The following is a 26592-nucleotide window of genomic DNA, read 5'->3' on the forward strand; positions in this document are numbered from 1 at the left end:
TGCTCAAGTAAGAAAGGTTGCGAGGAGGTATGTTGTTTACCTTCGCGTTTAGAATTATTAAACTGCTGGTACTAGGTCTTTGAATGGCATTTAGAAGTGATACACATACGAAGAGAGTTATTATGGATGTCAACTTCTATATTATGAGGAACACAATTAACGTTTCGGAGAATACCCTTACTCCTCATAATAAAGACTGACTGACTGAGTTTGGTTTTACGCCGCTTTTAGCAATATTCCAGCAACATCACGGCGGGGGACACCAGAAATGGGCTTCACACATTGTGCCCATGTGAGGATTCGAATCCGGGTCTTCGGCGTGACGAGCCAACGCTTTAACCATTAGGCTAACCCACCGCCCCTCATAATAAAGAAGTTGACGTCCATAATAACTCTGCCGGTGCTAGCCCGGAAAAGAGCCGGTTTCATCTCCCACTGATATACCATGATTCGGTTTTATATAGATACCCCAGATCTGGCAAATAGTGAGTGTGAATTGGTTTTACGCCGCTTTTAGCAATACTCCAGCAATATCACTACAGGGGACACCAGAAATGGGCTTCACACATTGTACCAATTTGGGGAATCGAACACGGGTTTGCGGCGTGACGAGCGAACGCTTTAATCAGTAGGCTACCCCAAATCTGACAAATATGCTGACTCCAATCTAGTTGTATCCCATTTAAACCGGGAGCGCAGGGAAACAACAAACACCATGCTCTTTAAAACGTCTTTTGGTATGACTCCACCAGGCATCGAACAAACGAGGGGCGGTGGGGTAGCCTAATGGTTAAAGCGTTCGCTCCCCACATGGGTACAATGTGTGAAGCCTATTTCTGGTGTCCCCCCGCCGTGTTATTGCGGGAATATTGCTAAAAACGGCGTAAAACCAACCTCACTAGAACAAACAACCTTCTGTTGTCCATGCAGACAGTGGGGTAGCCTAAGCAAGTGGTTAAATCGTTCACCCGTTACGCCGAAGACCCAGGTTCGATTCCCCACATGGTTACAATGTGTGAAGCCCGTCTCTGGTGTCCCCCGCCCTGAAATTGCTGGAATACTGCTAAAAGCGGCGTAAAACCCTGACACACTCACTCATCCATACACCATATTGAAAAATGGCGGCCATCTTGAATATTCAATGCCTCCCTATCTGTATCTTATTTTTATAGCATAATCAACATATCTGCCAAATTTCATGCTTGTAACATGAAAATGCATAATTATACCATTATCCGCTGGACTATAATGAGAGGGTGATGTAAATGTCCAGTGTGTTGTGTGACGTTCAACGGTCACCAGTGAGTGTATAAAACGTAGTGTTGTGTCTTGTGTATAGTGTAACGTATTGATATGTGTAGTATTCATGATAACTCAGGGATGTATTTAGTGTGTATTGTAACATTTTGTATTGTAACGTAGTGTTCCCTCCACTGTGTTCATTACATTACAATATTCACTGAACCCGTTAGATCCAGGTTAGAATTGATCTTCAGTAAACGCCATGCTCGTCGCAAGAAGCCAATAACTGGAAACTGTGTTCAGACGCTCGGATTTTACTGAAGCATGTCATCGTGTCCCCATGGCGTAGATCGCTGCGAATGATGTCAGTCATTGGCCTGGCTGGTCCAGACTCGATTAGTCACAGGCTGCTGTCATTTTGCTGAAATAATGATGAGTGTTGAAAAGAGCCACAAAGGTTTGTTTTGACCTGAACACTGAAAGTAGCACCTATCTGACCATTTGTATTTGAATACAAAGAAAACCATTTCTTCCGCTGACTGTACCATGTCGGGAAAACACACCAATGATGTCATTAATTACATTAAACTTTGTGACGCTTCATGTTGTTCGTAGAAACGGACTAATTATTTTACGAGTGCTTCACACAACGTGCATTGTATTCAAAACGGATGAGAATATTGAGATCCGAGCAATTCCCAGTTCAAATGAGTGAGTGAGTTTAGTTTTACGCCACACTTAGCAATATAACAGCTATATGACGGAGGTCTGTAAATAATCGAGTCTGGACCAGACAATCCAGTAAGCAACAGCATGAGCATCGATCTGCGCAATTGGGAACCCGATGACATGTGTCAACCAAGTCAGCAAACCTGGACACCCGATCCCGTTAGTAGCCTCTTACGACAAGCATGGGTTACTGAAGATCAATATTCTAACCCGGACCTTCACGGGTGCAGTTCAAATGAAGATCAGTATTCACATTGCGTAGCTTAGTGGTCTTACCTTCAACCGCTTGGGACTACAAGTCACGATGCATTCTGACACTAAACAGACTGTCGTTAAAGGTCACAAGTTCAGTAACTCATTCATAATGAACGGGATTCTGATTCTGTTGGAAACTATGACTTAGGTTCCTTGACGGAAAAAATGTTGGGTGAGAAAGATACGTAGAATCCATAGGTGAGAGTAAGGTAATATATAATGTATAAGGTAATATTTCCTGAAGTGAAAGGGTGGTGGGGTAGCCTGGTGGTTAAAGCGTGCGCTCGTTATGCCGGAGGCCCGGGTTCGATTCCCCACATGGGTACAATGTGTGAAGCCCATTTCTGGTTTCCCCCGCCGTGATATTGCGGGAATATTGCTAAAAGCGGCTTAAAACTCAACTCACTCAAAAAGATGAGGTGAAATGGGTTTAAAGTCTGGTTCAAGTTAACTGTAGAGCGATTTTTGTATGCGTGAGCATAATTATGCCACTTACAAGTCACCTGAAGCAACCTTATTTAAAGAAACATTTCTACTAATTTGATTCTAAATGTGACTAAATCTGAATGACTGAAAGCTGATTTAACTAGATCAAACTGTATAATGCTGTAAGTCCTGGCCAACAAGTACCACGTTTACATGACTTTTGGTGTGACGCGACCGGGGATCGAACCACCGACCTCTCTCTAACGGACAGACGCTCTATCCACTAGACCACACCGAGACGGTTATTTCCTCCAAGAGAAACTCTGATGCGATGATTTGTCGGACATGACAATAGAAATGCAGAGCTTGGATTGATTGGACAGCCTGTCTATTCTTCCAATTTCACTCAGACCTGGTGTTTCAGGAATTCCAGCGCTTATGGGGGAAACATGATGTGCTTCACATTAACACCAGTTACAAGCACGTTACTGAAGTAGTGCCGAAGCGCGCTTGTAAGTCACTAGACAGTATTCCAGTCACGACACGGAAGATATCCGAGCTATATTTCCTGACAACCCAATCCCAGCGTCACATCGTGGCATTTCATCACACGATTGTGTCTTTCCGCTAAAGACATCGCCCAACGTCTGTACCAGATAACGTATGCATTTAAACCTGAGTGTTTGGGATCTCGTTTATCCTCAAAAGTACATGGTTTCCACCTCTTAAGTACTCTTTCGTCCGACTTGTATCCTATATAATCTGTCGTAAGCTTTAGTCACACGAATATATCGGGTATGACAGATTAACCACAGTCAGATGAAAAATACGGGTCTTATTTAATTTCCTTTGAATAGTATTTTACACACAGTTGCGAACTATTAGGTGTTAAAAGAATTAGGACCGAGCTACCATAATACTAAAATGTGATGACCCAGAAAAAAGTCCGACTCCAATCATTATAAAGATGACGCAACGTAAATACAACCGGGAACCTGCCCAGCTATTGCGATAAGTTCGTTATCATTATGTGGAGAGTCCTTTACTTTAATCTGTGTTTTATCACAGCAGATGTTTAAGTTTAATGTGTAGTGATAAGTAGTGGCAGCAAATTACTGAAACGCACCTAAAATGTCGAATGCTAGGAGTGTGAACTTGTGTTACCTCTACTTGTTGTTGACAAATACTAACACATATTGAAGTTATGTGACAGTGAATGTTGGCAGTAGCTATATAAAGGCACGAATGGAAATTCGAGGCCTTTTATTACCTAACTTGCATCGTATCTACTTGCCAAATGGGAAAACAAACTAACAAAACAACGGGTATACTGACTTTTTAAAATGAAATGTGAAAAGGTCTATTCCTGTTCAAATATTTTTATGAGTTATATAAAAAATATTCAGTTTTCATACGATCTGCAGGTCCTGTAGGTTTACACTTTTAGGGAAATCCAAGTGTACGATACGTTGCGGAAAACTAGGATCATAATCAGGGCAAATAGGGGAGACAACTGTGTTCAAATAATAGCGAAAATCTGCACTTCCGATGTTAGAATAAGAAACAGCATATACACAAGAGGAAAGACGCCCCGTTGCATCAATGACTCACGGGGGAAAATAAATAAACACAAACAATGAGCGATTTTTAACAAAAAAGGAACGATGTCCATGAAACATGAATTCTTAATGTCATTGTCAACACATGTAAACCATGTTAATCCCATCTCCTGCTGAGAGTGGCGTTAGGGCAACCGTCATGAATAATATGCATATGGCGGAGGACATCATTGGAATATATTGGAATGGTCATTTGGATTAGATCCTTTGTACTCTGATGTTTGTTGAACACATACAACGAAACATATTTAGGTAGAGTTATGCCTTTATGAATCCGATCAACCCACTGCACGAGGCGTGAATTGTAAGAATACTACCAAAGGAACCACGCGGTGGTGATTTAACCTTTCAGAAGGTGTTGATTTGTCCCCAAGTCTGATTTCGTTGTGGGAGTGAGTGAGTACATTTTACGTCGCGTTTAGTTATATCCTAGTAATGTCATGGCGGGGGAACACCAGAAAAGCTTTTCACACATAGTACCCATGTGGGGAATCGAACTCGGTTCTTCGGCGTGATGAGCGAACGCTCTAACCACTATGCTACCCCACCGCCCTCGTTGAAGGAGACTGCTGCTCCATTGTTTCTGTCCGAATTCTAGTCTTTGGCGAGACGTTGCAGAAACATTTGTGGAAACTGAGACACTGTATCCATGTTGAAATAATGCCAAAAGGCTCTGTAGCTCACCCGAAGACCATGAAGACCATGTTTAAAGTCTGATTAGGAAATCGGTGTGCAGTTGCCGGGATCAATATATGCTAAATATGTAATACGAGTACGCATGTACTTATATATCAAATGTCAGGACCATTGGTTATGAATATGATGACATTCTAAATAAGGTCGCCATATTTATCTTTGAATCGGAACCCTGTTAGATCTTTCATGAGACACCACGCCTGGAATCATTCAGTTTCAGGGCAAAAAAACAACAAGAGACAACCGGACGACGCGGCACACTCGGCTTTGATTGCAATGTGGTATTTCAATAATTAAGAACTTGCTTAGTCTTGCTTTTCTGTGCTAAACGGTGCATGTCTACCCTATCCAGTCACGGGGCAATCGACAGCGAATTTAGTGTGAAGGCAGTGTAGTCAAACACGTTAGTGGCTAAATGTTTATGCACATTTTGGAGTAGAAATGACATATTTGAGTGAGTGGCATTATAGAAGTTGGGAAGTGCAATATTGACAAGCTTTATGGATAACTTCTTTTATTTCGCAAGCGGTACCAGAATCTTTATCGAAACGTCGCAATTTTGTCAATATTGGAGTAGATATGAACTAAAAGTGTTATCAAATACCATTTGTGCCCATAGCACGAGTCAGTCTCGTCTTGGAATGAAGCAGCGCTTGGAATTATTGCTCGAGGAAAAAATGGGTGAACCTTATCGAAAACACCTGTATTTGTTTCTCAAGTTCACTTTTGAAGAAAGAAGACGTATTGGAAGGATGTAATTGGTTAAAGATTTGGCAGACATTTATCAAGCAGCGATCTGGCATTCGGGGTTTATGGAAACGCGTCCGTCGTTTGATGGACGGACGGACATATTTGACAGGATTACTGAAGCTTTAAAGTTATCTATACTACACACACATAGCCCTTGCTTATATGTCGTCGGTAACAGTAATGAGAGATCAGTGTTTGTGATTTTTAAAAAAAAACCCACGGTGGCCAGTCTTTGAGCACTGCATTATTCAATTCGCTGCTTTGGATTCATACCGGAAGTAACGACAATAACCTTTCCCACATAACTTCTCTCGCTCGTGGAGTAATTCGATTGGACAGATTGTGTTAGATTTGTATCTTTCGAACTAACTTTACACAAACCTGTGATAGAAAAAGTGTTCAGGATATTATAATGGAGTTCTAACCCTAACCCAAATCTGTAGAATGGAGTATAATGAGGAAATGATGTATGTCTTTTAAGAGTGAGTGAGTGAGTTCAGTTTTACACCGCTTTTAACAATATTAACACTTTCCAGCTATATCACGGCGGGGACACCAGAAATGGGCTTCACACATTGTGCCCATGTGGGGAATCGAACCCGGGTCTTCGACGTGACGAGCGAACGCTTTAACCACTAGGCTACCCCACCGCTCCCCTTTTAAGAACTAAACCTCTATCAGACGCGTAGAAATCTGCATGTTGAGACAAGATTGAATTCCGTCGTCAAGGTAACATCGCTGTGCAACACTGCTGGAAACTGGAGATTATATCGTTTTATATCGTTTTTATATATATATATATATATAAATATATAGTGAGAGCTCCCTGGTCCTTCTTGTGCCGATTCTTCGTGGGTCTTCAGCAACTCCTCGTGAGTAGCGATTAATGGGAACTCGTGCTCATGCTGTCAATCACTTGATTTCTAGACTTTATTATATACAGATCGCCATCAAATAGCCAGAACATTGCTGATTCGGCGTTTCTTGTGCCGAGTCTGTGGGTTTGTCAACAGTCGACGCCGGACCAGAGGCATGCGCAGACAACATGAACATCATCATCGAAGTCAGACATACAATCAGTGAAATCACATCTCGCATACTGAACCGGTTCGTGAAGATCTGGGCTAGGGTTGGTCTTCAGCAACCCATGCTTGTCGTAGGATGCGACTAACGTGATCAGGTGGTCAGACTAGCTCTCTTGGTTGTTGCATGTCATCATATCCCAATTGATCATGATGTCAATCACTAGATTGCCTGGTGACTCTGGTCCAGACTCGAATATCAGCAGACCGCCGTTATATAGCTGTTATATTGCCGGGTACGACGTTAAGCAACAACCAAACTCACTAAATCGTCAGTGTTGTAATTCCTCAATCCACTTATCATCCTCCATTAATTTGGAACCGCCTCCGTGGTGTAGTGGTTAGAGCGTCCGCCCGGAGAGCGGAAGGTCGCGAGTTCGATCCCCGACCGCGTCATACAAAAGACGTTAAAATAGGGTACTTGTTGGTCCCTGCCTGGTGCTCGGCATTTATGGGTACAACAAGGACTGGTCGGCTCGAGTCAGTATAATGTGTCGGAGTTGGATATTCATGCTTCAATGCGGCATGGTATCTCAGTGGGCTAGCACTATATAACACCAGCTTAAGTCTGGGCTAGTACAAGCAGCCGCACATACACATACACACGCATGCACGTCGTCAAATGAGCGAAATATTCTCAAGCACGACGTTAAACCCAGTGTCAACTCACCTCACCATTAATTTGTGTTGCTCATAACAATTCAACCGCCGTACCCAAATAATCGCTGTCCTGTCTTCCTTTGTTACCTCCTTGGAACCAGTGCCCAAAGCAATCTCAAGGCGATAGCGGCTGCAATCTCCATGATCTATCTTTAACACAGACTTACAATCAACGTACCGTGCACTCTTTGAAAAAGACCTGAGTGAGCGAGTTGAGTTTTACGCCGCTTTTAGCAATATTCCAGCAATATCACGGCTGGGGACACTCGAAATGGGCTTCACACATTGTACCCATGTGGGGAATCGAATCTGGGTCTTCGGCGTGACGAGCGAACGCATTAACCACTCGGCTACCCCACCGCCCCCAACGGGCCTCGAAGAAACATGATCATAGGGCTGTGATTGTCGCAAGCGGATTATAAACTAACGTGAAGGGCGTTACGATAGTCGTGGCGTTACGTCCAGACGTGTAGCAAGCCAATTTTTTCGTGTAAGCCCGATAGGTTGCAAAGCTTCATATTTAGATAGTATTCAGGACTTTTCCAACCTTATTAGCAACAATCATGTGTAAGCCCGGGCTTTTTTGTAATGGTAGCTACGCCCCTGACGTCAGCTTCGTGGAACGGACCCCTGGGGTCAAATTACACGGAATATGGGCCATGGAGTGGACCTTCTTTTTATTTGCTGCAAGGTTCATACTTCTTCTCACTGGTTATCAGCCCATATCAGAAGGAAGTGAGGAAACGGTATGTCCCGTTTGTTTGTTTTTGTTATCAGATGACGAGGATCCCGTTTTCCTTTTCTTTCATCAAGTAAATTAAGCATGATGGCAAGTACGCTGATATTCTCTGAAACCAATTTTCACAACAAAAACATCAGGCTTCCTTCTCGAAAATAATGAAAAAGCATTATAAGGCCATCATATATTTTTGATATCAACATTCTTTAATATTTCTTCGCTATTTACATATGTTCATATTTACAAAGTAAACAACAGCCAGTAACTATCATACACAGATTTAACAAAACGTATTACATGATATATGAGAAAAAATAATGACGAAAGCAAGACTGATATAGCATTAGCACATGGTCAAGGCGCTGGCACCTCCACGAATCACCTTAGTTCCAGTGGCACAAGTGAAATTATTTTGGAATGTGAAATTGGACGGATAATCTATTACCACCAAATGTGTTTTACCACTATCGTAAAGAAGTAAAATTGAAGCAGCACTTGAAAGGAAGTATCGTTTTGGAAATTGTTTTTACTTGTTTACAGTGTTCACAGGTAAACATGTTTTGAAGACATGGTACTACAGGAGTCTGCCAATCACTGACAGGCAGTGACACCCAAATAATCGGAACAGTGCTCTTCCAGCAAAATAGTCTGGATAAATAAAATTATGCAAAATTTTAAATAATGTCCTTTAATATTATCCTTAGGTAAATTCTAAACAGAGAGCAAATTAAAGGTGGGTTTTCAGGATTAACATGTACATCTATCTTTATGTTTATCCAGGCTATATTGCTGACATAATGCTGATGCAATGTTAAATCTAACTCACTCAATGTTTAATAGTAACAAGACTCCTCCATCATGGTGGCACCGATTCCTGCAGTTGAGGCATGGAAATGAGCCGTCGTTGTCTTAAAGGGGGTGTCTCTCATCAGGTAGCAGGCATGCCTTGAACTAAAGGGATCTGTTGATTCAGAAGTTAAGTTTAACTAACCCATCAAACCAAGCCTCTCTTTACATCATGACCTTTAATGCTGATGATTCTGATGAAATCTACTTCTATATTCTGAGAAAGTCTGAATGTCTTAGGTAACCGGACAAAATAGAATAACTTTCACAAATAAAAATATGTAAACTTTGAACATAGACAACAGAAAAAGAAAAAGAAACTAAACCTAAACCTTAAATGTACAAATCATTAGTAAATATGCTGATTCATCAAAATTTCTGCTTAGGGAGAACTTAAAGTCACACATTAAAACTCTACAATGCAAAATAACTTGAAAAAAAGAGACAAAAATCACTACATTATTACAATTTACTTACAGTTGCATTAAGTTGCTAATTCACTTAATCTATATGCAATGTTTCTTTTTCAAATGGCACACATTAACCATTACTTAGCCTGCATTTGATTCAGAGAGCCTGCAATCTACACCAAATCAAGAAATATATCCTCTAGTACTCACTGGGATATTTGTCTTGACAATTGTTCCTTATGTAAGTAAATATTTTAATACATTAGGCAGAGCTACAGATAACTTTTTGGGTCATTGAGTTATGTACTCGCTTGTGTTCATCTCAATTGGGTATCCTAATTTTCCTTTGAGTAACCAAATAAATTGTACCACCTCACTCAAACTTAATTGGGTATTTTGCCATTTTCCATAAATTGTAAAAATATGATAAAGTTTTAATGTTGGTTTATGTGTTTGTTATCTATATTTGAACTGTAATATGAGAAACAGCAAGAAAGACTGCAAGTTGCCAAGGTAATGTGTTGAAATAGAATCTCTCAAGATACCCAAGTTATTTTATCTATCCACCAGTATGCAAGCTAATATTTGACACTTTTATGTGTACGCATGAAAGATCAATTTTTTTAGCATTTACAAAAATTCAAGCGTACTTGTACGCAATAGACTTGTCACATAATACTTAAGACTTGAATGGGTTTTCACATAAATATTTGCATAATTTATGCAGATACGCAGCTTATCTGTACCTCTGACATTAGGCATGTTTAACAGTTACTGCAGAAATCATTAAAATTAGTTTGGAGCCAGGATGAGGTTTGCTGCTGTACTCATTGATAATATTGACCCCCAATAGTTATTGTTTGTTTCTTGTTTAACACAATACCCAGCAATATTCCACCTATTGGACCATGGCCTATATTTAATTATATCGAATGATTGACATTGTGAGAATCAAATTATGCAATTGGAACACAATGTTTAACTCATGAAGTATGCAAACCTGACCTATATTCTTACAAGGAAACCTCACAAGTAAATAATTACTAAAACATTAGAGTTTTGACATGGACCTATTGACATTCATGTTTAATTTACAACACTGCCTAAGAATATAATACTTACAATAACATAGCTGCAGGATACAGAGACTATAACACAAATTTATGATCCAGCATATTCAGACACAGAACTGTCCCATGGAAATAGCAGTATAAATTATTTGCATCCATTCTCAATTAACATGTATATATACCATTAAAAAAAAGTAGGGGATATTCATTTTGCGAGCATACCACTAGCCAATGCATATGAGAAAAGTATATATATATCCTTACAGATGAAACATTTCCAAAGGAATGGAATAAATTGTCACATTTTCCTTAATTTCTCTTCATCATCTGTTTCCTCCTTGGCTTCATCATTTGCATTTTATCAATCTTGTAAATTCAACATTCCCTACTTTTTTTGAATGGTATATGATGCAATATGGCGCATAAAGCTGAATGTTGAAGTGTGACATTCAATAAATTAAAGATGAGATAATGGAGGATGATCCTGTTCCACAGATCCTCTGAACACAATGGAGGACGTGAGAATTTACAGAATTAAATAAAGACAGAATTCTTATTAACAATATTCTCATCAAGAGACTTGCAGCTAATGTCTTGGGCTGTTCGCAAAGCAATATTTGTGCTATGTAAGTCACATACAAATTTTATCCAATAATCAATGTTGCTCAAGCCCAGTAAGGACTGGTAGGCACCTGATCAAGAGCCACAACAACATTGGTCACACAACATCACACATCAAACTTCCATTCCACCAACAAATTCAACACTACACCTAACATGCCTAATTAACACAGAAACGAATCAATCTGTTGTACAATTAATCCTATATATTCCTTCAAATGGCTTCCAAGTGCAATCAGTGATTCCGATTTCAAGTTAAGCTTACTTACAGTTAGGGGGGACTTAGCTTTAGACTACTGGAAGGTCCCCATTCTTCTACGCAATTTTAGTGCCAAGATGACCACTAACCATGCCCTAAAACTAACACTTGACTGAGGGAACTCTTGTGTAGTTCTGTGGAAAGGGTGATGTTCCTGAAAGCAATCTAAGGGTTATCATGATCGTAACTGCTTTAGGCTTACGATAGTTGTAGTGCGCAATATGCTTTGTGGAACGGGACCATGTGCTAGTCATTTACCTGCTGCCTGGTCAGACATTATCACAATCCGACCTTCTCATTACTAAAGCAAAGGGTAGATCTGGCAAACTGTGGCTGCTGGCATGAGCAATGAGTCAGGTTGAGAGTACATCAGCGTGAATGTAGAGAGGACGACAGTCAGATCTACACCTGTTCTCAGTGGGGACATTATACCCCAGAGACCATGCCACCTGTTCCCAGGTTTGACATTGTACCCCAGACACTGGGCCACCTGTTCCCAGGTTTGACATTGTACCCCAGACAATAGGCCAGCTGTTCCCAGGTTTGACATGGTACTCGAGACAATGGGTCAGCTGTTCCCAGGTTTGACATTGTACCCCAGACAATAGGCCAGCTGTTTCCAGGTTTGACATGGTACTCGAGACAATGGGTCAGCTGTTACCAGGTTTGACATTGTACCCCAGACAATGGGACACTTGTTACCAGGTTTGACATGGTACCCCAGACACTGGGCCAGCTGTTCCCAGGTTTGACATTGTACCCCAGACAATGGGCCAGCTGTTCCCAGGTTTGACATGGTACTCGAGACACAGGGTCACCTGTTCCCAGGTTTGACATTGAATCCCAGACACTGGGCCACCTGTTCCCAGGTTTGACATGGTACCCCAGACACTGGGCCACCTGTTCCCAGGTTTGACATGGTACTCGAGACACTGGACCACCTGTTTCCAGGTTTGACATCATACCCCAGATAATGGGCCACCTGTACCCAGGTTTGACATGGTACCCAAGACAATGAGCCACCTGTTCCCAAGTTAGACATCTTACACCAGACACTGGGACACCCGTTCCCAGGTTTGACATTGTACCCCAATTAATGGGCCACTTGTTCCCAGGTTTGACATAGTACTCCAGACACTGGGCCACCTGTTCCCAGGTTTGACATCATACTCCAGACACTGGGACACCTGTTCCCAGGTTTGACATAGTACTCCAGACACTGGGACACCTGTTCCCAGGTTTGACATCGTACCCAAGATAATGGGCCACCTGTTCCCAGGTTTGACATCATACACCAGATACTGGGTCACCTGTTCCCAGGTTTGACATCGTACCCCAGATACTGGGTCACCTGTTCCCAGGTTTGACATCATACACCAGACACTGGACCACCTGTTCCCAGTGGGGACATTGTGCATCAGACATTGTACACCACCTGTTATATGGGTGGACATCTCAAACCAGAGAAAGGGGCACCTGCTCCTACAGGGTAGAAATTATACCAGAAAAAGTGCCACACGTTCCCAGTGTGAACATGTTATATCAGACTAAGGGGCACCTGCTCCCAGGGTTGCCATTCAAACCAGCCAACCGGAAGCCTGTTCCAAGAGCGAAATCCTGCTCATGACCACCTGTTCCCAAGTGGTCACCCTAGACAAAGCACTATCATACAACAGCACTACCATACAGTTCAGGGATCAGTTATGACCTCAACATCATAATATCCTGATTTACTATGTTTGACGACATCAACAGATGAATGACGATGATGATTGAGATATTCTTAAACATTCTACTTATGATGCAAAATAATCTCATTTTGTGCAGAAGAATTCATTCTTGGCTAAACCACGAACATCACAAATAAGGAAATTCTCCTTCTTTCCCGATTTTCCGTTTTCGCGAACAGAAGAGGTATCCATCTTGTCACTTCCCTGAGTAGAATCACTCTGACTTATCTCCCTTACGGCACCAATGTTGTTCAAATCGCCTGTGGCTTCACTTGAGGAGACTGAGTTTGGTGCCTTTGATTCCATGGGAACGGACTCAACACTTGCGTCATCAAAATTCAACTCACTCGGCAGAAGCAAACCAAACATGGCGTCTTTGTCAGGGGATTTCTCCCGTTCGGGGGTTTCAACACACACTTCATCTGCCAAACATTTCACAGGCTGATTTTCTTCTGTATTCACTATTTAGAGACAGGCGGATTCACTACTTCGGGAAATTTGTTAATCTGTTTAGACTTATCAATGATGGGCAACCTTGGTTCCTCCTTGGGGCCACCGTTGTCATCACACATTTCATCTGTGACTACACCGTCATCACGGTCAAAGCTAAGTCTTACTGCGTTTTCAATAAATGATTCCACTTGCAGGATGGCTTCCTCAGAATTTGATCGCTGCAGCGTCCCGCGTCCTGACGTCCCAGAACCCTTTTCCCTGAGTTTAATATCACCCTTTCCCTTTCGAACTGGAGAATTTTGCATAGATGGAGTTTTCCCTGAATTTTCAACACACTCTTCATCCACAGTTACTTTCTGTTCAATCTCAATTGTCTTCCCAACCTTTTCAAATTTCGACTTCACATCCGTTATATCGTTAACATTCTCAGGTAAATTGTCTTCAGTTGTTTCCCTTTCCTCAAAATTCTCTTTCACTGATTCTTCATCTTCGTCTTTTTCAATCTCGATAACAAACTTTTCAGTTTCGGAACAGTGACTTGGGTTGTTAGGATCAACCTTTATCCCAGGAGATGCTCTTAATTTTTGTCCAATGGAATTGTTCTCTCTCACTTCACAAGTCCTGGCCTCAGTACTCTGACTAATTGATGGCGATGCGATCGAGACAGAAGTAGCAGACGTTGACGTTGCTGACGTATCTTTCCCCGACTCCACTTCTTCCTCATCCATTGACTTCTGCTTGCCATACTGGATTATCTTCCTCAACAGATGCCTCTTGGAATGCCGCTTCAGTTCTTGTTGCTTAACCCCATCAAGATGAGATCCAATGACTTTAGCTGGTACCCCATTCTTCAACAGTCCATCTGAATGAAGAACACATCCTTTATTACTACAGCTAAAATGGATAGAATTATTATAGAAATGCCTGTATGATTTTCATGAAGGAATAAACACAATATCATTGTTCTGCAAGGTTCACTTCAAGGGTCCAGGGCCCTGTTTCACAAAGCTCTCGTAACAGTATAGGAGGTACGAATGCTAAGAGAAAAGTTACGAGATGAAGCAAGTGTTGAGTCTGTTCCCATGGAATCAAAGGCACTCAGTGTCCTCAAGTGAAGCCACAGGCGATTTCCTTGTAGCATACGTACCTCCTATGTTACAGTATAGGAGGTATGAATGCTACAAGAAAAGTTACGAGATCTTAGGCTTACGAGAGCTTTGTGAAACAGTGCCCAGGGGTCCAAGTTTACAAGGGTGGTGGGGCAGAATATTGGACAAAGTATTTGCTCATCACAACAAAGACCTGGCTTCAATTCCTCGCATGGGTACAATGTATGAAACATATATCTGCTGTCCCCTGCCATGATATTGCTGAAAGATTGCTAAAAGCGGAGTAAAACCATACTCACTCACTTGAGGACTATGGATGTTTTAACAAGGATTATGGCAACAAAGGTCAACCATATTTCAAGTAGAAGTATATCGATGCTGTCTATAATTGATATTTTTACTTTCAGCACAGTGATGCTGTCAATATATTGATTTGAAGCACGGTGACGCTGTCAATATTTTAACAGGAAGCATGGTGACGCTCTCAATATTTTAACTGGAAACATGGTGATGTTGTCAACTGTTGACATTTTAAGAAGAATCATTGCTCTTTAATGGGGAATGAATGCACCCACTGATACACATGCATACTTTAAAGCAGTTCAGGGCACTTATCAACATCTTCCAGTAGACATCAACTGGATAGCTGTACTGCTATGAAACAGGGATCCTAAATGTACAAGTTTTCATAACTACTCACCAACAGCGACACGGAGTCGCCTCTTCTGTGCCCGGCGGTAGAACTTCTCCATCTTCAGGTCTTCAATAAGCTGGGCGGAGCGCTGTTTCTCACTTTCGATGGTCATCAGTGCCTAGAAGAGTAGTCATTGGTCAGATTTCAACATCGACATTATCACATGTTTAGAAAAGTTACTTTGTTTCACTTGGCAATGATCCAGAGATATATGAGTGTGTGAATGTTAACTAACAGAAATGCAGAACAGAGAGAGAGAGAGACACCCACAATAGGTGGATCCAGAATCAACCACCTTGGAGAGAGCCACAAACATTAACTTCAATGTGGTCTTTAGCCATTTTCAAAAGGGGGTTCGAACCCCCTGAACCTCCCCTCTGGATCCCCCACTGCACACACATGAAGCCAATGAGTTAACATGAGTTAATTACAGCTATGGAGGGGCAAGGAAAAGCCCCAAAACATTGCATATACAATAAAGAAAAAGTTGACATCGATAATATTTTGTCCGATACTTGAATACCAACTTCTATATGCCTCTCAAGAACCTCAACACCAATTATTCTTTGCATCTCTTTCCTAATCCTGACATAATACACCATAGTTCTGGTTGCCATGGCTACTTACAGCATCCAGCACCTTCTGTCTGGAGAGGGTCACAGTGGGGTTTTCCTCCCCATCGGAGATGCTGTTGTACAGATACATAAACATACACAGGATGTCCTGTCTCCGTGCTCGTTCCCTGCAACAGCAAACAGTGTCACAGCCTCCTTGTGGGAATTTAACAGTTTATAATAATTTAAAATATAACATATGTAATTGGTCATTAATAACGGGAAATAGAATCTTTTGACCACCTGACCAACTCCCGTACTTCAATTGAATGGATGTTTTACTTCAGTACTTCAAATGAATGGCATCTCACTGTGTCAACACACAAAATGGTGCCATGTAATGTTATTCTACGTGGCCAAGCATCGTATAAAAATACAATGTAAGAAAAGCATGTTTTTACTGCAATAGGGTACTGTGTATGCGATGTTAATGTGGATCACTTTGTAGATGGGATATATAAAGTAGCACCAATTTTAAAGGAAAGCTCAGGGTCATCGCTTTACAGACATTGATATACGGTACACAGGAGGAATTTATTCACCACTTTACTTACTTGTAGGTCTTCCTCTCTCGGACTTCTCCTCTGGTATCTTCCTCATCTTCCTACAACACCACCAAAGTAGAAACTTATTTCAATGTTGCTGATGCAGGACTTAACTGGTTGAAAGTGAGAATGAGTTGTTTACGATAATGAATGACTGAATGAGGCTTGCCAGATGATTATGGTACAAGATAAAGTTGAGGATCAAGTGGTATTTATTGGGTAAATTTATTGTTATGTGATTAGTATAAGGTAAGGTTAGTGCTAAGCATCATTATATGGGTAAAGTTAGTGTTCGGTTGTATATACTAGGTAAATTAGGTTTAGGAGGTAAATATGGTTAAGGTCTAAAGATAGGTAGGGTAAAAATAGGGTTAATCGGTATATATTGGTTAGCATTATGTGGAACACACTGGGTAAATAGTGTTAGGCAGTAAATACTAGGTAAATATGGTGTTATGTGGTAAATAATGCATATAGTTATGATTAGTTGGTAAATATTGGTAAAATTAGGGTTAGTTGGTAAATAACCAGGAAAGTTAGGGTTAGGTGGTAAATATTTGGATAACTTGGGTGATACATTTGGTGACTGGGTGAAATCACACAAAGTTTGGAAGTACAAATTACCTGTCTTAGGGTGAGGGTTAGGTTTAGGGTAAGGTTCAGGGTTACTGGTGAAACGGTATACTGCAGTATTAGTAGAACCATGGTATTTTGCATTCAAATTGGTATACTGTAATGCAATCCAAAAATTCGGTATTTTCGGCCTTCGTACCGACATTTGACAAACTTTTTCTAAAATGTCTAGAAATCGAATCATTTTGTCAAAATCTATGCATTTCTTTGCTAGACGGACGGTGTTTCCCTGGAAGTAAGAGCGTACCGTTTCATCCCTAGTTAGGGTGAGAATTAATTTTAGAATGGAAGATTTAGTGTGAACAAATGAATGGAGCCCTCTTCTCCTGGGGATGTCATGTTACATGTATTAGTTGTTTGACAATACATTCAGCAATATTTCAGCTATTTGACCGTGACCTGTATATAATCATGTCAGCCAATAGTTCATCCTAAAGATTCCATATGGAGGTTCACTGTCAATGTACCTTGAGTCGTCTATACAGGGTCTCTCTTGCATCCTCCCGGGGACGGGGGTCTGGTCCCCCCAACACGTCTATCTCCTCCTGGCAATACAGTAGCAGTCACTAATGGGGGCATTTTATTTCATACAACCTTTGCTGAACCACTTTTGTCTTCTATCCCAAACTTGTCTGTCAGAGATTTTCTTTGTTTTGTGAGTGAGTGAGTTGGGTTTTATGCCGCTTTAAGCAATATTCCAGCAACATCACCACTGGGGACACCAGAAATGGGCTTCACACATTGTACCCATGTGGTGAATCGAACCCAGGTCTTCGGTGTGACGAACAAACGCTTTAACCACTGGGCAACCCACCGCCCTTTTTTTCTGTTGTGAGTGAATGAGAGTTGTTGAGGGAGTGGTTGAGCGAATGAGTGAGTGAGTGACTGAATTGGGGTCAACACCACTTTGAACTGTATTGCAGTTATGTCACTGTAGAGAAAATTATGCATGGTTCAGAAGTTCACCACTTTGGTGTGTGTGTGCATGTGTGCATGTTTGTGCTAGTACCAGGTTTATGAGTTGCCACGGAGGTGCTGTAATGGACAATTTCAATGTATTGAGTAGAAATATCAATTACATCTCCATGTTCCATTACCACATCATTACTTGATCAAGACAGAAATTCCGTAGTAGCATGATGCTTCAGCTTGTGGCAGGAAGGGTCTTAGAATTCAAAAGTCTCCTGGAATATGAATGTGGAGTGACAGGCCTTGGAGTATAATCTGGGAAAATCACGAAATCGGCTGATCCTGGCCTAGCAAAGGGATGCAACTCAGTGCTGTTGATCATTACCAGATCACCTGTACAGAGTACATGAAGGGAGGTAACTGTTGACTGCCCCCTGCCATGTGTAACCAGCTGATTTTATGAGTACTTCCTTGTGTTATCTGGTCACGCTCGGATATTAAAACTGGGTTTTAAAAAAGGATGTGTAACTGTACTCTACTGTAAAACAGTATAAACCTATTCCATGCTGAGATGAAGAGTTGCATTGAAATGATTGATATGACTGACATGATTGGTTGGTTTAGATGGCACAAAGTTTATCACAGGTTTTTACCTTATGTTATGCAAATTACATTATACAAAATACTACAATCAGCGCACTTTACTTTCCCTTTCACACATATCAGCAGGAAGCAAATGTCAAGGGGAGATGAATGGAGTTTTCAATGCGTTCAAGTTAACGACACTCACACAGTATCATACATGTTTATCCCTACAATGAGTATGATGAGCGCAAGGTAATATCTTTCCATAAGCTGACCCGTGAAGGTCCGGGTTAGAATGAGCCTTCAGTAACCCCTGCTTGTCTTAAGAGGCGACTAACGGGATCTGGTGGTCATGCTCGCTGGCATGGTTGACACATGTCATCAGTTCCCAATTGCGCAGATCGATGCTCATGCTGTTGATCACTGGATTGTCTGGTCCAGACTCGATTATTTAAAGACCTCCACCATATAGCTGGAATATTGCTGAGTGTGGCTTAAAACTAAACTCACTCACTTTCCATAAGCCATAGATGGAGTGAGTGAATGAGTGAGTATTGCTTTTAGCAATATTCCAGCAATATCACAGCGGGGAACATAAGAAATGGGCTTCACACATTGTACCCATGTGGGAAATCAAACCCGGGGTCTTTGGTATGATGAGAGAACGCTTTAACCACTAGGCTACCCCATTGCCCATTACATGGATGGAGCTAACTACCTCCGGCTCACCAGGCAGATGCCCTATCCCCTAGCCCAGCAAAACCTTGTAAATGACGGATCTATTCTAATTGGGTTAGTCACAACCATATCTACAGTAGTTTAGGGCATGGTCAAGGCGAAATGATAAAGTGATAATGGTAACAGAAAGACCTTAGAATTTCAAAACATTTCATTAAACATAACTGTGGCAGTCTTCACGACTAGACCAGCTCACAATATAACCTACCTCTGATATGTTGATGGTGCCCTGGCCTTGGAGAGAGTGTCCAGAACTGCTACAGCCATCGAAGGACATCTGACTGTCATCATCCGAGATATCGATGACAGGAAGGTTCATCCTTTCTTTGAACTTCTGAATAGGTGTGAGTTTCATTGAACTCTCAATGTTTGCCAAGATCTGACCTGGGCTGCCTAGAGCATCTGATGAAGGTCGTCCATCAACAAGCTTAATTCTCTTACTTGCATCTGCAAATGCTGCAGAATCAGAGTCACTTCGTTGCCGTTTTATTGGCAAAAATCCTTGTTGCATTTTTTTCATTTTGTAAGCACCAGGGTTCGGGGTGGAAGTCTTAATGGTATCAGGTGAATCTAAGGACAATGACCTGGCTTGCCTCTGTGCCCCTTCAACAGCTCCACCTGAAGTTGATTGGCCAGGTTTTCTGGCTACCTTCTTCTGACTAGAATCTTTATCACCATCACCATGTTTCTTGTATGTTCCAGAAGCTGCTTCACAGTATTCCCCTTTGTTCTCCTTATCAGCTGTGTCCCGGAGAACATGGACCTGGTTCACAGGTTGTTGAGCAGTTCCAGGATCATCTTCATCAAGAGATGCGACTAGATGTGTTTCACTGCTGGGTTTCTTCTCTGTGTCTTTTCCAACTGGACATTTTCTCGAGGCCATAAGTTGACTTTTTGACCCTCCTTTACGAACCTTCCATCCTGAGGAACCATCTACCTCATCAAAGGATTCAATAGAATTGGACTGATCTGATTTCTGACCTTTTTTCTTCACCTCTCTACCTACGGATTCATCAGCATTTAGTCCATTTGCAGATGCTTGGTCAACATTCTTTTTCCTCCTCTTCTTCTTTGAAGGTTTGGGATCCTCCTCAATTATGGCCTTGGTCTTTTCTTGCGATTTGTTTTCAACCACTTCTTCAAGTCTTAATATTGTTCCATGGGGCCCTGGGATGTACTTTGTACCCAGAAGAGATTTTTGAATTTTGTTTCCTTGGGAAGCAACTGACTTAGCTGGCTGTACAATGGGAAATGAATTGGCAGGAAGGAACCTGAGTAACGGCTGGGTTGTTCCATCAGGGTTCTTCACCTGGAGCATCTTGACATCATTTATATCAGTAAATGGTCCATAAAGTTTACCACCAGGTGTGCTGATGATTGTTTTAGTGGGTCTAGGCTGTCCTAATGAAGATACATTAGTAGCAACTGGTGCACCAGCAAGAATTATTTGGGATCCAGCAGTCTGCATTGTTGGACCTGGAACTGGAACTAGAATCTGCCCAATTGGTGGAGCTGCAGGTCCCCTGATTTGGAATGTCTGGTTTTGAATTGGTGGAACTAATTTTGGAGTACTTGAGCGTGGATGTTTCATATCCACAGAAGATGGAAACATTTTAACACTGCTACTTTCATTTCGTCCATTTTCAGGTGGTTTCACAGACTTTGGATCTCCAGCGCGTTGTTCTGGTTCATCATGTGTTTCATTCTGATTTGTCTCTACATTGTCATCTGTGAGGTCTATTGTCATCTCACCATTCCCGACACAGCCTGCACCTCCAGATGACTCCTCAACACAACCAAAAATAGATGCATATTTTTCATCCACTGGGCCAGAAAGAGGAATCTTACCAAGTTTGTCAAGAGAAGAAGTTGTTGCACCCTTAAGGATTTTTGGCTTGGATTCATGAACTACATCACCTGCAGCACTCTGGAGTTTGGATTTGTTTTTCTTTTTCATGTGTTCATTTCCTGACAGTTTAGCTTCCTTTTCTGATTTCTTCTTCTTTTTACTTTCCGGAGGGCCTACTACCATTGATATTGAATCACCGGTCTCTGTATTCTGTACTGTAATGTGTTCGATATCAGGAGCATCTGATTCAGCATCTCTGTTACCAGATATGTCATTCAACTTCACCATTTCAGACTTATTCCCATCAATTGTCACATTACTGTTGCCACTGGATTCCATGAATGTTGAACTTGGACGAGAGATGTGGAGGCGATTAAACCCTGAAATACCCATTGGACTTTGTGAAACAGAAGTTGCTGCTGATGAAGTTGGTGCTGAAGGAGGGGCAGATGATGAAGATGGTGGGGCATGGGGTTTCTGGTAAGGCTGAGATAATGCCCCGCTCTTGTCCAGAGCACCATAGGAGGTGTTGTTAAAGACTCTCTTTGAGGCTGAGTCACATGACTGAGCAGAAACAGAATCTCGGGGTTTGTTCAAAGATGCTCGATGTTTCAGATGTGCTGAAGCTGCTAGGAACTTCTTGATATCAGATTCAGATGCTTTTCTCATGACTTTCACCCTTATCGAATACATATGCTCAGGCAGTTTGCCTTTTAGTTCTGGAGGAATGACAGCACACTTGTCAGCTTTTGGCATGATTTCAACGATGAAATCACCAATGACCATCCTACGAGGATCTGGGTACACTCCTCTGCTCAGACACTGAGCTACCCTGCTAAGAATCTGTGGTTTCGCATTATCCCAGTTACAATTGGCCATGAATTCCAACAACTTGATCTCTTCCGGTTCCAACTCTGAAGTATCAGCATCTTTTGGTTTAGGATTTGCTTTCAGGCAAACCATCTGTGTATGCCACTGTACATGGTGGAGATCTGCTGGCAACACTTTTGATGGTTTTCTTTTGGGCACATCTGCTGCTTGAGGCTTAGGCTTGTCTGTGTTCGGGGTAGCAACATCTTTGCTCTGACAGTCAATGGCCACTTTGGCAAGTCTGCGGCCCAGGTCTTGAGGGTTGGGTCCAGGAGTACCTGGCCGGCTACCGCCAGGGGTTATACTGATGCTAGAAGCACCTGACTCACTCTCAGTTTTCTCAATTCGGACAACAGTAGGATCATTCGAGAGGTCCCTGTCTGATCTGTAACAAATGAAAACATTGGTTATTATTTAGGAAACTTCATCTTATCACCTTGCATAGTTAATGAATACACAATGCCATTTATAATGTGGTCAAAAGCAACATATTTTATATTTGGGATTACACTTTCTCAGTAAAGTACATATTTTAGCACTTTTTTAAAAAAAACCCTGAGAAACTGTAATCCCATACATTTTGCACATTTTAGTGAGTATAGTAAAAGCTGCTTTATGCGATGTTGCAATATTTCATTTGGGATAAATACGGTCTCTACATACTAAACCCACATGGGATTCAAACCCAGATTCAATGACTTCAATGCTGAATAATAATAATCTTACGTCATTCAATAGAAAATTCTACATACATTAAAACCTTCCATCTCAAGAATGTGATTTTGACTGAAACACTTAATACATATTTAACATCCATGAATACTAACATTTTCGTTGGAGTGAATGCAGCTGATCGTGCACATGACATCATGTCAGTGTTGTCTTCATCGTCATCGCTGATCTGAACAACCTCCTGGGATATGGAGGGCTGAAATAGACGACACAGTGGGTAAGTGAACGACTGGTCTTCACACTCATTTGAACTGTTGTTTTTTTTAAAATATACTACTCACATTCTGAGTAAGTGAGTGAGTATGGTTTTACGCCGCTTTTAGCAACATCATGACAGGTAACACAAGAAATGGGCTTCACACATTGTAGGTGAGGTGAGGTGAGGTGAGGTGAAATTGGGTTTTACGCTGTGCTTGAGAATATTTCGCTCATATGACGACGTGCATGCGTGTGTATGTGTATGTGCGGCTGCTTGTATTACCCCAGACTTAAGCTGGTTTTATAGTGCTAGCCCACTGAGATACCATACCGCAGTGAGGATAAATACCCCACTCAGACACATTATACTGACTCCGAGCCGACCAGTCCTTGTTGTACCCATTAATGCCGAGCGCCGCTCGGCAGGGACCAACAAGTACCATATTTTAACGTCTTTTGGTATGACGCGGTGGGGATCGAACCCGCGACCTTCCGCTCTCCGGGCGGACACTCTAACCACTACACCACGGAGGTGTTTCAGACATTGTACCCATGTGGGGAATGGAACCTGGGTCTTCGGCGTGACGAGCGCACACTTTAACCACTAGGCTACCCCACCGCCCCTACATTTTGATAGGGATATTCAGATTTTTCACTATTTAAATATCCACTAATTCCGTTACTCGAAAATGTTCTCAAATCTGTCACGATACCTGTGTTCATTGGTTTTATCAAATTGGCAACTGTCCAAGACCTCCATCCACCTTGGGCTCTTCTCCCACATTAAGCTCACATTCCGTGACATAAATGAAATACTGTCCGAAGCGACAGTTAACATTTGTTACATTTCCAAAACCATTAAGGTGATGAACAACACTCAAACAAGGTGAGGTGAGGTGAAATTGGGTTTAACGTCGTGCTTGAGAATATTTCGCTCATATGACGACGTGCATGTGTGTGTATGTGTGGCTGCTTGTACTAGCCCAGACTTAAGCTGGTTTTATAGTGCTAGCCCACTGAGATACCATACTGCAGTGAAGCATGAATACCCCACTCAGACACATTATACTGACTCCGAGCCGACCAGTCCTTGTTGTACCCATTAATGCCGAGGGCCGCTCGGCAGGGACCAACAAGTACCATATTTTAACGTCTTTTGGTATGACGCGGTCGGGGATCGAACCCACGACCTTCCGCTCTCCGGGCAGACGCTCTAACCACTACACCACAGAGGCGGTCCTCAAACAAGGAGAGAAAACAGTTTAAAGTAAATTTCATTCATATTATTCTGCGTTAAAGCATGCATACCTTCCTTTTCATAACCTTAGGTAGTACTGGTCCCTTGGCCTTACTGGTAGGAGAGGTCAATTTGGACACAGCAGCTCGAGATCCAGGGGAAATTTCTTCAGTGTGCTGAAAAATAATTAAGAAAATGAGAAATTGCTTAACAGGAAATTTTAAAAAACAAACAATGGTTTGAGAATTGAATTGATTACAATGTTACATATTGTCGGTTGTTAGCACCATTTCAATAATATCACAGTCCAAGACACCATGATTAGGCTTTATATACTGTACAAATCTTTGGGAATCAAACTAAGAAATTCATTTGAGTGACCACTTTAACTACTGTCCTACCTTTATGCCCCTTAGATCACCTGCCATACAAGAATTTATTCCAGCTTTATTGTATGCTTTATAGACCAAGTGCAAAAAGTTGACTGTGGTAATTCTGTCTGTACAAGGTTGGTTGCTTTGTTGTTTAACGTCACAATCAGTAATATTCTAGCTGTATGGCGGCCTTCTGTAAATAATCGAGTCTGGACTAGACAATCCAGTTATCAACAGCATGAACAACGATCTATGAAATTGGGATACAATGACATGTGTCAACAAAGTCAGTGAGTCTGACCACCCGATCCCGTTAGTTGCCTGTTAAGACAAGCATGGGTTGCTGAAGACCAATTCTAACCCTGGATCTTCTGGGGTAACTGTATAAGGACAACATGAATCTGAATCGATCTTCAGCAACTTATGCTTGTTTCAAGAGGTAACTAAATGGGATTGGGTGGTCAGGCCTGCTGATTTGGTTAATACCTGTCATCGTATCCAAATTTCATGATGTCAATCACTTGACTGCTTGGTCCAAACCCGATTATTTACAGACCGCCGTCATCACTGGATAATTGTCGAGAGTGACGACAACAAAATGCCCCAAACAAACACATTCATCATGGACAGCTGCATGTCAGTTCCTTTAATGTGATAATTTAAATCGCGCAATAAAAACACTGTCATATACCATGATATATGGAACAGAGTTGGTGCTAGATAAGATAGATCCCGAACTTGATACATGTACGTTGCTCTACAATACAACACAAACACATACTACATCTACATGATGGCTGGACTAACATCATTAATTGATGATAATGTTACCATGGTTACAATTTAGAGAGCAGGTATTAAGATTCTCAGTAGCTATGGCATTACCAATTCTTCAAAAAGCTGCAGAACCATTGGCAATGAGAATATCTGCTTTGACCTGCACGAACTTCAGGACTGACCAGGAAGTGATGACACCATCCACCTTCAGCCACCAACTACACCGACGGTCCCCACCACGATCAAAGCCTCAGGTGATTGCCGGCACTACACTTCATCCAGCCACCATAGAACTATCTACGAGAACGAGCTGAACATACCTTCTTTCTGGATCTACCACTCTGTTCACAATACACTTCACTTGTCTCATACACCATCAATGCCTTGCGGGTTATTGCATCAAGGTTCTTTGACATCCGATGTCGCGATTCCCTCTTCGGCAGATTGGAATATTTATCACCTTTTGGGTGCCGCGACCATGTCTTGGACACAGCAGGTTTGTCCTCCTTGGCTTTCTGGTTGTCAAACTTAGCACCTTCAGCAGAAACATCAGAGTCTTGGATAAGTGGAGGAATCTCATCAGAGCTGTTAGCGCCATCATCAGGAACACCTGAAGAGGCAGCGCCATTGGGTGACCTTCTCTCCGTTCTGGAGCACACACATTCTATCATGCATTCTGGCTTGCCACAGTGGAAGGGGATGTTTGCTTCTTGGTTGGAAACAAGGCTGTCACATATACATCCGAGGCGGCAGTACTCCTTGTTACAGGTGTGGGACTCCTGGGACCTCGGTTCCAGGTCCTCCTGATTGTCATTGCACAGGTGACAGATACAACCATACCTGCAGCCTGCGATATACAACACGAATTAAAATAATGGTACTGAGGATGTGAAGGTACCAAGTCATCAATTATCATCATATCATGAAATATTCATAAAAAATATTCATGGGTGCATTTTTCATTTTCACACATTATATTTCCGCCTGTCCACAAAAACGATCTACCCCAAAGCTGCCACCTGCCCATCGATGTACAAAGAAATACGAAAAAACCCTTCCTGAAATTTACCAAGTTCATGTTAATCAAGAACTCTGAACAGGAGATGTTCTCATAGTATGATTGGAAATCTTTCGAGTTTAT

At 41.8% G+C, this 26592-nt stretch overlaps 1 protein-coding gene across 3 annotated transcripts in view; it reads right to left on the minus strand.

Moving 5' to 3' along the window:
* Window positions 1-12499: 12499 nt before the first annotated feature.
* The window catches only part of LOC124279626, a 37007-nt gene continuing 22914 nt past the window's right edge, over window positions 12500-26592 (minus strand). For 2 of the 3 annotated variants that reach the window (XM_046715573.1, XM_046715501.1), the window contains 8 exons: window positions 25772-26298; window positions 24372-24476; window positions 22961-23061; window positions 19623-22518; window positions 16559-16608; window positions 16018-16132; window positions 15397-15508; window positions 12500-14449 (listed from right to left, as the gene is read on the minus strand). In XM_046715573.1, the coding sequence (XP_046571529.1) occupies window positions 13596-14449; window positions 15397-15508; window positions 16018-16132; window positions 16559-16608; window positions 19623-22518; window positions 22961-23061; window positions 24372-24476; window positions 25772-26298 (4760 nt within the window). In that variant the 3' untranslated portion in view covers window positions 12500-13595. Of the gene's footprint in view, window positions 14450-15396; window positions 15509-16017; window positions 16133-16558; window positions 16609-17470; window positions 17728-19622; window positions 22519-22960; window positions 23062-24371; window positions 24477-25771; window positions 26299-26592 lie in introns of those variants that run through there. The other variant, XM_046715646.1, reaches the window with a different exon arrangement.

Source organism: Haliotis rubra, unplaced genomic scaffold (genome assembly GCF_003918875.1).
Source record: "Haliotis rubra isolate DU_JTF1 unplaced genomic scaffold, ASM391887v1 Scf1, whole genome shotgun sequence".
Classification (NCBI taxonomy): Eukaryota; Metazoa; Mollusca; class Gastropoda; order Lepetellida; family Haliotidae; genus Haliotis; species Haliotis rubra.